General features: G+C 43.4%; 2 protein-coding genes across 2 annotated transcripts in view; one reads left to right on the top strand and one right to left on the bottom strand.

Moving 5' to 3' along the window:
- The window catches only part of lratb.1 (lecithin retinol acyltransferase b, tandem duplicate 1), a 97,998-nt gene extending 88,954 nt beyond the window's left edge, over positions 1-9,044 (bottom strand). Inside the window, exons 1-3 of the mRNA XM_065022006.1 lie at positions 8,694-9,044; positions 6,654-6,754; positions 6,422-6,491 (exon numbers count right to left, since the gene is read on the bottom strand). Coding sequence (XP_064878078.1) covers positions 6,422-6,491; positions 6,654-6,754; positions 8,694-8,943 — 421 coding nt within the window. The 5' untranslated portion in view covers positions 8,944-9,044. The remainder of the gene's footprint in view (positions 1-6,421; positions 6,492-6,653; positions 6,755-8,693) is intronic.
- A 1,578-nt stretch (positions 9,045-10,622) lies between these two features.
- Positions 10,623-12,880, top strand: part of fga (fibrinogen alpha chain) — a 10,593-nt gene continuing 8,335 nt past the window's right edge. The window contains exon 1 of the mRNA XM_065022007.1: positions 10,623-10,733. Within this exon, the coding sequence (XP_064878079.1) occupies positions 10,680-10,733 (54 nt within the window). The 5' untranslated portion in view covers positions 10,623-10,679. The remainder of the gene's footprint in view (positions 10,734-12,880) is intronic.

The following is a 12,880-nucleotide window of genomic DNA, read 5'->3' on the forward strand; positions in this document are numbered from 1 at the left end:
TACACACACACACACACACACACACACAGGACACACACACACACACACATTACTGACCACCCAGATACCTACACACAAACACACACACATTACTGACCACCCAGATACCTACACACACACACACACAGTGACCACCCAGATACACAGAAGGAGGGACACACACACACACATTACTGACCACAGATACCTACACAAACACACACACATTACTGACCACCCAGATACTTACACAACACACACACATTACTGACCACCCAGATACCTACATACACACATTACTGACCACCCAGATACCTCACACACACACACCACAGACAGACACACCTTACTGAGGACCCAGATACCTACACACACACACACATTACTGACCACCCAGATACCTACACACACACACACATACTGACCACCCAGATACCTTTACACACACACACACATTACTGACCACCCAGATACCTACACACACACACACATTACTGACCACCCAGATACCTACACACACACATTACTGACCACCCAGATACCTACACACAACACACACACATTACTGACCACCCAGATACCTACACACACACACACACACACATTACTGACCACCCAGATACCTACACACACACACATTACTGACCACCCAGATACCTACACACACACACACACACATTACTGACCACCCAGATACCTACACACACACACACACATTACTGACCACCCAGCCCTACACACACACATTACTGACCACCCAGATTACAACTACACACACATTACTGACCACCCAGATACCTAACACACACACACACATTCTGACCACCCAGATACCTGGCCTCATGTACTGAGCAGATGATGAGTAGGCAGTCAACACACACATGTACTGAGAAAGATACCTACACACACACACACACACATTACTGACCACCCAGACACAGACACACACACACACACACACATTACTGACCACCCAGATACCAACACACACTGCACATTACTGACCACCCAGATACCTGACACACAAAATTACTGACCAGCCCAGATTACCACACTACACACATTACTGACCACCCAGATACCTCTAACTAACGTGAACAAAATTACTGACACATTGCATGACCAGCATGATACCTACACATACAGGACACACACACACATTACTGACCACCCAGATACCTACACACACACACACATTACTGACCACCCAGATACCTACACAGCACACATTACTGACCACCCAGATACCTACACACACACACATTACTGACCACCCAGATACCTACACACACACATTCTGTCTGCAGATACCTACACACACACACAAACACATTACTGACCACCCAGATACTCAACAGACAGATATTGGCTGCAGATACCTACCAACAGCACAATGACTGACCACCCAGATACCTACACACACGACAACACAAACACATTACTGACCACCCAGATGCATACACACACACACACATTACTGACAAGATACCTGACACACAGACACGGAGATTACTGACCACCCAGATACCTACACACACACACGGGGGCATTACTGACCACCCCCTACACACACACACACACACATTACTGGAGACCACCCAGATACCATCACAGACACACACATTACTGACCACCCAGATACCTACACACACACACACACATTACTGACCACCCAGATACCTACACACACACACACACACACAGCTGACCACCCAGATACCTACACACACACACACTCTTCACACACTTACTGACCACCCAGATACCTGAACACAACAGCTTGACCACCCAGATACCCACACACACACTTTTACTGACCACCCAGATACACAAACACACACACATTACTGACCACCCAGATACCTGATTACACACACACACACACACATTATTTACTGACCACCCAGATACCTACACACACACACACAGGAATTACTGACCACCCAGATACCTACACACACACACACATTACTGACCACCCAGATACCTACACACACACACACACACACACACACACATTACTGTTGGGGACCTGTTAGATTACACACATTACTGACCATCAGATACCGGAACTACACACACACATTACTGACCACCCAGATACCTACACACACACACACATGAGGTCACACACATTACTGACCACCCAGATACCTACACACACACACATTACTGACCACCCAGATACCTAACACATGATTACACACATTACTGACCACCCAGATACCTACACACACATCATTACTGACCACCCAGATACCTACACACACACACACATTACTGACCACCCAGATACCTACACACACATTACTGACCACCCAGATACCTACACACACACACACATTACTGACCACCCAGATACCTACACACACACATTACTACCACCCAGATAACTACACAAAACACACACATTACTGACCACCCAGATACCACACACACACACACACACACACACATTACTGACCACCGGATACCACACACACATTACTGACCACCCAGATACCTACACAAACACACAGGTGACCACCCAGATACCTACACACACACATTACTGACCACCCAGATACCTACACAAACACACATTACTGACCACCCAGATACCTATACACACACATTACTGACCACCCAGATACCTACACACACACACACACATTACTGACCACCCAGATACCCACACACACACACACACACATTACTGACCACCCAGAAACCTACAGATACCACACACACATTTCTGACCACCCAGATACCTACACACACACACACACATTACTGACCACCCAGATACCTACACACACACATTACTGACCACCCAGATACCTACACACACACACACACACATTACTGACCACCCAGATACCTACACACACACACACACACACACATTACTGACCACCCAGATACCTACACACACACACACACACATTACTGACCACCCAGATACCTACACACACACACACACACACATTACTGACCACCCAGATACCTACACACACACACACACATTACTGACCACCCAGATACCACACACACACACACACATTACTGACCACCCAGATACCTACACACACACACACACACACACACACACACATTACTGACCACCCAGATACCTACACACACACACACATTACTGACCACCCAGATACCTACACACACACACACACACACACATTACTGACCACCCAGATACCTACACACACACACACACACACACACACACACACACACATTACTGACCACCCAGATACCTACACACACACACACACACATTACTGACCACCCAGATACCTACACACACACACACACATTACTGACCACCCAGATACCTACACACACACATTACTGACCACCCAGATACCTACACACACACATTACTGACCACCCAGATACCTACACACACACACACACACATTACTGACCACCCAGATACCTACACACACACACACATTACTGACCACCCAGATACCTACACACACACATTACTGACCACCCAGATACCTACACACACACACACACACACACATTACTGACCACCCAGATACCTACACACACACACATTACTGACCACCCAGATACCTACACACACACACACACACATTACTGACCACCCAGATACCTACACACACACACACACACATTACTGACCACCCAGATACCTACACACACACACACACATTACTGACCACCCAGATACCTACACACACACACATTACTGACCACCCAGATACACAAACACACACACATTACTGACCACCCAGATACCTACACACACACACACACACACACATTACTGACCACCCAGATACCTACACACACACACACACACATTACTGACCACCCAGATACCACACACACACACACACACATTACTGACCACCCAGATACCTACACACACACACACACATTACTGACCACCCAGATACCTACACACACACACATTACTGACCACCCAGATACCCACACACACACACACACATTACTGACCACCCAGATACCTACACACACACACACATTACTGACCACCCAGATACCACACACACACACACATTACTGACCACCCAGATACCTACACACACACATTACTGACCACACCACACACACACATTACTGACCACCCAGATACCTACACACACACACACACACACACACACACACACATTACTGACCACCCAGATACCTACACACACACACACATTACTGACCACCCAGATACCTACACACACACACACACACACACATTACTGACCACCCAGATACCTACACACACACATTACTGACCACCCAGATACCTACACACACACACACATTACTGACCACCCAGATACCTACACACACACACATTACTGACCACCCAGAAACCTACACACACACACATTTCTGATCACCCAGATACCTACACACACACACACATTACTGACCACCCAGATACCTACACACACACACACATTACTGACCACCCAGATACCTACACACACACATTACTGACCACCCGGATACCTACACAAACACATTACTGACCACCCAGATACCTACACACACACACACACATTACTGACCACCCAGATACCTACACACACACACACACACATTACTGACCACCCAGATACCTACACACACACACACACATTACTGACCACCCAGATACCTACACACACACACACACATTACTGACCACCCAGATACCTACACACACACATTACTGACCACCCAGATACCTACACACACACACACATTACTGACCACCCAGATACCTACACAAACACACACACACATTACTGACCACCCAGATACACAAACACACACACATTACTGACCACCCAGATACCTACACACACACACACACACACACACGCACACATTACTGACCACCCAGATACCTACACACACACACACACATTACTGACCACCCAGATACCTACACACACACACACACATTACTGACCACCCAGATACCTACACACACACACACACACATTACTGACCACCCAGATACCACACACACACACACACATTACTGACCACCCAGATACCTACACACACACACACACACATTACTGACCACCCAGATACCTACACACACATTACTGACCACCCAGATACCTACACACACACATTACTGACCACCCAGATACCTACACACACACACACACACATTACTGACCACCCAGATACCTACACACACACACACATTACTGACCACCCAGATACCTACACACACACACATTACTGACCACCCAGATACCTACACACACACATTACTGACCACCCAGATACCTACACACACATTACTGACCACCCAGATACCTACACACACACACACACACATTACTGACCACCCAGATACCTACACACACACACACACATTACTGACCACCCAGATAACTACACAAACACACACACATTACTGACCACCCAGATACCTACACACACACACACACACACACACACACACATTACTGACCACCCGGATACCTACACACACACATTACTGACCACCCAGATACCTACACACACACACACACATTACTGACCACCCAGATACCTACACAAACACACATTACTGACCACCCAGATACCTACACACACACACACATTACTGACCACCCAGATACCCACACACACACACACACACATTACTGACCACCCAGAAACCTACACACACACACATTTCTGATCACCCAGATACCTACACACACACACACACATTACTGACCACCCAGATACCTACACACACACACACATTACTGACCACCCAGATACCTACACACACACACACATTACTGACCACCCAGATACCTACACACACACACGACTTGTAATCTCAACATGATAACAGATCTAGTAATATATTGACGTGGAAGGTCAACATGATAACAGATCTAGTAATATGTTGATGTGGAAGGTCAACATGATAACAGATCTAGTAATATATTGATGTGGAAGGTCAACATGATAACAGATCTAGTAATATATTGATGTGGAAGGTTAACATGATAACAGATCTAGTAATATATTGATGTGGAAGGTCAACATGATAACAGATCTAGTAATATATTGATGTGGAAGGTTAACATGATAACAGATCTAGTAATATGTTGATGTGGAAGTTTAACATGACATCTAGTAATATATTGATGTGGAAGGTCAACATGACATCTAGTAATATATTGATGTGGAAGGTCAACATGATAACAGATCTAGTAATATGTTGATGTGGAAGGTCAACATGATAACAGATCTAGTAATATATTGATGTGGAAGGTCAACATGATAACAGATCTAGTAATATGTTGATGTGGAAGGTCAACATGATAACAGATCTAGTAATATATTGATGTGGAAGGTTAACATGATAACAGATCTAGTAATATGTTGATGTGGAAGTTTAACATGACATCTAGTAATATGTTGATGTGGAAGGTCAACTTGAAGGTCCTACCTTTCTTATGGATGTCATGTATAAAAGGAGCTATAGCTATTTGGACAAAGTCAGGGGCATAACCCATATTCTGAAAGAAGAAGAAATAGATTGATTAGATAACTAATATGGGTTATTGATTACTGATGAATAGGTGGATTCACAGGCTTCTTGGCCTGGTGATTATTGATACTAGCCGGGATTCAAAAGGTAATTGACAAGAAAATGAATGATTGATAGATAATGAGCTCACAGGCATCTTGGTCTTGGCCACGGTGAGGAGAGACATGGTGATCTCACTGAGGTAGTCAAACACCAGGTAGTCTATCTGCCCACTGTGTATCAGCTGGGGGACTGAGAGAGAGAGAGAGACAGAGAGACAGAGAGAGAGAGAGAGAGAGAGAGAGAGAGAGAGAGAGAGAGAGAGAGAGAGAGAGAGAGAGAGAGAGACAGAGAGACAGAGACAGAGAGAGACAGAGAGAGACAGAGAGAGAGACAGAGAGACATAGAGAGAGACAGAGAGACATAGAGAGAGACAGAGACAGAGAGAGAGAGAGAGAAAGAGACAGAGAGAGAGAGAGAGAGAGAGAGAGAGACAGAGAGACAGAGAGAGAGAGAGAGAGAGAGAGAGACAGAGAGAGAGAGAGAGAGAGAGACAGAGAGACAGAGAGAGAGAGAGAGAGAGAGAGAGAGAGAGACAGAGAGAGAGAGAGAGACATAGAGAGAGACAGAGAGACATAGAGAGAGAGAGAGAGAGAGAGAAAGAGACAGAGAGAGAGAGAGGAGAGAGAGAGAGAGGGACAGAGAGACAGAGAGAGAAGAGAGAGAGAGAGAGAGAGCAAGAAAGAGAGAAAGACAGAGAGAGAGAGACAGAGAGAGAGACAGAGAGAGAGAGAGAGAGAGAGAGAGAGACAGAGAGAAAGAGACAGAGAGAGAGAGAGAGAGAAAGAAAGAGACAGAGAGAGAGAAGAGTTTCATAAATACTTTGTCTGCTAAAAGTGAATCCATTGATCCAAGCTATCCATAATCATAATCACTACCTCTTTCCCTACTGTATTTAATGTATTTATTTTGCTCCTTTGCACCCCATTATTATCTTCCATTGCAAATCTACCATTCCAGTGTTCTCCTTGCTATATTGTATTTACTTTGCCACCATGGCCTTTTTTTGCCTTTACCTCCCTTCTCACCTCATTTGCTCACATTGTATATAGACTTGTTTATACTGTATTATTGACTGTATGTTTGTTTTACTCCATGTGTAACTCTGTGTCGTTGTATCTGTCGAACAGCTTTGTTTTATCTTGGCCAGGTCACAATTGTAAATGAGAACTTGTTCTCAACTGGCCTACCTGGTTAAATAAAGGGTTATATATATAAATACCTGGTTAAATAAGGGTTAGGGTTATATATATAAATACCTGGTTAAATAAAGGGTTATATATATAAATACCTGGTTAAATAAAGGTTATATATATAAATACCTGTTAAATAAAAATTAAAAACCTGGTTAAAAAAGGGTTAGGGTTAAAATAAATACCTGGTTAAATAAAGGGTTATATATATAAATACCTGGTTAAATAAAGGGTTATATATATAAATACCTGGTTAAATAAAGGGTTATATATATAAATACCTGGTTAAATAAAGGGTTATATATATAAATACCTGGTTAAATAAAGGGTTAGGTTATATATATAAACACCTGGTTAAATAAAGGGTTAGGGTTATATATATAAATACCTGGTTAAATAAAGGGTTAGGGTTATATATATAAATACCTGGTTAAATAAAGGGTTAGGGTTATATATATATAAATACCTGGTTAAATAAAGGGTTAGGGTTATATATATAAATACCTGGTTAAATAAAGGGTTAGGGTTATATATAAATAAATACCTGGTTAAATAAAGGGTTATATATATAAATACCTGGTTAGATAAAGGGTTATATATATAAATACCTGGTTAAATAAAGGGTTAGAGTTATATATATAAATACCTGGTTAAATAAAGGTGAAATTAAAAATTAAAAATATCCATTGATAATGTTTGTAGATAGATAGTTAATGTTGTCATAAACGGACATAACACATGAATATAAGAGCTTAATTCTATAGCACTCTACACTATAGGGTCTTGGCCAAAAGTAGTGCACTACATGCGAATAGGGTGCCATTTGTAACGCAACCCTAGAGTCTCTGAGGTCAAGGCGAATGAACTCTGTCCTAGTTGGCTAGACTAGAGAACAAGTCATGTGCCTCGACAACTACAACCATCGACGTCTATCTTACCTGAGGCCGCCGTATCTCCCCAAAACCCGGACGCGCATCCTATCCTAACGGTGTCCTTCTTTGCTGAAGAGGTGTAATGTGTAGCGCATTCAAATCGATGCTTTGCGAAAGTTCTGCTGGACGAGTAGTTCGAGTGCAGAAATCTCGAAAAGTTGCAAGCAAAAGCGGGTGTTTTCAAGCAAAAAACATTTGTCAGCCGTTGGACCCTCAATGCGTGGACGACACGGGATAAATTGGTGATATTAGACATTGTAATTAAAATAGTTTAACCTGAATAAATCGAGAAAGTCAACTCTGGAAGTTCAAGGTACATTTAACTCGTGCTACGACCAAAATAGTCCGTGTAGGAACCCAGGTTGGGCCAATTTTTGGTCCGCTCCGGTGATTGTGTCGTTTTGGAAATGGACGCATGATGGGGCTAGATGTAGACATATAAGAGGCTATAGGTGATTGAAGTTGGCCGTCATTGTAAATAAGAATTTGTTGTTCGCTGACTTGTCATGGTAAAATAAAAATATATAAAAAAGGAATGTCAAAATTGTCTACATAAATTGTCAAAGGAGAGACAAAACCAGTTTGGTCTTTATAGATGAGATTGGGCAGCACAGATTGTAGATCCAGAGTTAATCATTTAGCAATCAATATTTAATCGTAGGCTTTCAGGGTACAGTGTACTATTGACAAATTATTGAGTGAAGGGAAGCACACGGATCCGTCACTTCCGTGACTTGGACACGTCAGATATTGTTCCTATTTGCTGTCCTGTGTGGGGGTGGGCACTGTACATGATGACTAAAACACACGTCAGTTATTGTTCCTATTCGCTGTCCTGTGTGGGGGTGGGCACTGTACATGATGACTAAAACACACACAGTGCTAAAACATTATCAAGACTAGCCTGGGAGCCAGCCGGTCTGCTTGTACTGTTGTGACAATGAGCAATAGAGTTGGCGAGAGCACAAAGAGATCCGGAACCGGGCTACAGAGGGACAGTCTCTTTAAGAACTGCTGGGTCAAGAGATCCGGAACCAAGCTACAGAGGGACAGTCTCTTTAAGAACTGCTGGGTCAAGAGATCCGGAACCAAGCTACAGAGGGACAGTCTCTTTAAGAACTGCTGGGTCAAGAGATCCGGAACCAAGCTACAGAGGGACAGTCTCTTTAAGAACTGCAGTCAAGAGGACAAGCTACAGAGGACAGTCTCTTTAAGAACTGCTGGGTCAAGAGATCCGGAACCAAGCTACAGAGGGACAGTCTCTTTAAGAACTGCTGGGTCAAGAGATCCGGAACCAAGCTACAGAGGGACAGTCTCTTTAAGAACTGCTGGGTCAAGTCAACTCCGTCAGAGAAGAGATGACAAACAACAACCACACAGAAACAACAAAAATCAAAAAACACTGTTACTTAATTAATGGCTGTGGTTTTATTCCAAAAACATACCTCCTCTGATCTTCTCTCATTTTCTCCCCTCTACTCCTTACAGCTACCCAGTCTGTCCAGGGACAGTGTATATTAAGCGTCTATTAATATATTATTGTATATTAAGTAGAAGTGCTGATCTAGGATCAGTTTAGCCTTTTTAATCACAATGAATTCGATTACATGGACAGGGAAGGGGGGGGGTGGACAGATCCTACATCAGCCCTACTACTCTGGGACGCTTGATAAATATGACCCCAGACACAACCTTTCTGGAATGATCGTCTAAGCCTGCCAATCAATCAGTTTGGAAACAACAGATAGCCAATCAGTGACTAACTCCTGAGTCTGTGTCCCAAAAGGCACCTATTCCCTATGTAGTGTACAACTTTTGACCAGAGCCCTATGGGTCTGCCTACGGGCCCTGGTCAGAAGGTAGTGCACTCTATAGGGATTTAGGTGCTATTTGGGACTAAAAGGGTTTGTCAACAAGTAGAGCCAGATAATATAAAGCTTCAGAGGCTCTCGGGGAAACAGTATTGTAGACCAGCAGAGAGAGGAAAGAGAGATGAAGCTACTACATTTCCTCTGTGTCTTCCTGACTGACCTGGCCTCCACTTGGGTACGATAACATTATTCATTATTTATCATTTTTAATTGAATAGTTTACATTACAATTTATTGTAATAATAATATCAATAATAGATTGAATTTATTATACCACTTTTTCTAGATATATATATATTTATTTGTGAGGTGCCCTTTTTTGTAAATATACATTCATTCAGAATGTATTCCTTCCATTGACTTATACCACATTTTGTTTGCGTTACAGACTGAATTCAAAATGGATTCAATCGATTTTTTTTTCTCTCTCAACCATCTACACAAAGTGAAAACATGTTTTTCGAAATGTTTGCGCATTTATTCAAAAGGAAACACAGAAATATGTCATTTACATAAGTATTCACAGTCCTGAGACAATACTTTGTAGAATCACCTTTGGCAGTGATTACAGCTGTGAGTCTTTCTGGGTAAGTCTCTAAGAGCGATTACAGCTGTGAGTCTTTCTGGGTAAGTCTCTAAGAGCGATTACAGCTGTGAGTCTTTCTGGGTAAGTCTCTAAGTTTCCACACCTGAATTGGGCTACATTTGCCCATTATTCTTTAGCATTAGGGTGTTGCCTGTGCTTAGCTCCTGAGTTTATCCTGATAAACTCCCCCAGTCCTTTAAAGATGACAAGCATACCCATAACATGAGGCAGCCACCTCTATGTGTTGTATTGGATTTGCCCCTAAAACAAACCAGATGTTTTTAGAATACTTGTATTCTGTTTCCTTCTTTTCACTCTGTCATTTAGGTTTCGTATTGTGGAGAAACTACAATGTTGTTGATCCATCCTCAGTTTTCTCCTATCACAGCCATTTAAACTCGGTAACTGTTTTAGGAAGGACGCGTGTATCGTTGTAGTGACTGGGTGTGTTGATACACCATCCAAAGTGTAATGAATAACTTCACGATGCTCAAAGGAATATTTAATGTCTGTTTTTTTTATTAATTATATTTTAACCATCTACCAATAGGTGCCCTACTTTGCGAGACATTGGGGATCTTACAAATAATTGTATGTGTGGGAGGTGAGGAGGTGAGGAGATGAGGGGGTGAGGAGGTGAGGAGATGAGGAGGTGAGGAGGTGAGGAGATGAGGAGATGAGGAGATGAGGAGGTGAGGAGATGAGGAGATGAGGAGATGAGGAGATGAGGAGGTGAGGAGATGAGGAGGTGAGGAGGTGAGGAGGTGAGGAGATGAGGAGATGAGGAGGTGAAGAGGTGAGGAGATGAGGAGGTGAGGAGATGAGGAGGTGAGGAGATGAGGAGATGAGGAGGTGAGGAGGTGAGGAGATGAGGAGGTGAGGAGATGAGGAGGTGAGGAGATGAGGAGATGAGGAGGTGAGGAGATGAGGAGATGAGGAGATGAGGAGATGAGGAGGTGAGGAGATGAGGAGGTGAGGAGATGAGGAGGTGAGGAGATGAGGAGGTGAGGAGGTGAGGAGATGAGGAGATGAGGAGGTGAAGAGGTGAGGAGATGAGGAGATGAGGAGATGTGGAGGTGAGGAGATGAGGAGGTGAAGAGGTGAGGTAGTCATTCAAAAAGCCTCTTAAAGTACGGACCCTTTTTATCAATTTCCACTTAAAATGACACAAATCTAACTGCCTGTTGCTCAGGACCTGCATATAATTATAATATAATGAATTGAAAGGAAACACTTTGAAGTTTTGGAAATGCGAAATTAGTGTATGAAATATATTAATCTTTGATACCAACATGTTTCAAGCAGACCACCATAGTCCCTGTGCCCAAGAACACAAAGGTAACCTGCCTAAATGACTACCGACCCGTAGTACTCACGTCTGTAGCCATGAAGTGCTTTGAAAGGCTGGTAATGGCTCACATTAACACCATTACCCCAGAAACCCTAGACCCACTCCAATTTGCATACCGCACCAACAGATCCACAGATGATGCAATCTCTATTGCACTCCACACTGCCCTTTCCCACCTGGACAAAAGGAACACCTACGTGAGAATGCTATTCATTAACTACAGCTCAGTGTTCAACACCATAGTGCCCTCAAAGCTCATCACTAAGCTAAGGACCTTGTGACTAAACACCTCTCTCTGCAACTGGATCCTGGACTTCCTGATGGGCCGCCCCCAGGTGGTGAGGGTAGGTAACAACACATCTGCCACGCTGATCCTCAACACGGG

This window comes from Oncorhynchus nerka, linkage group LG8, assembly GCF_034236695.1.
Source record: "Oncorhynchus nerka isolate Pitt River linkage group LG8, Oner_Uvic_2.0, whole genome shotgun sequence".
NCBI lineage: Eukaryota > Metazoa > Chordata > Actinopteri > Salmoniformes > Salmonidae > Oncorhynchus > Oncorhynchus nerka.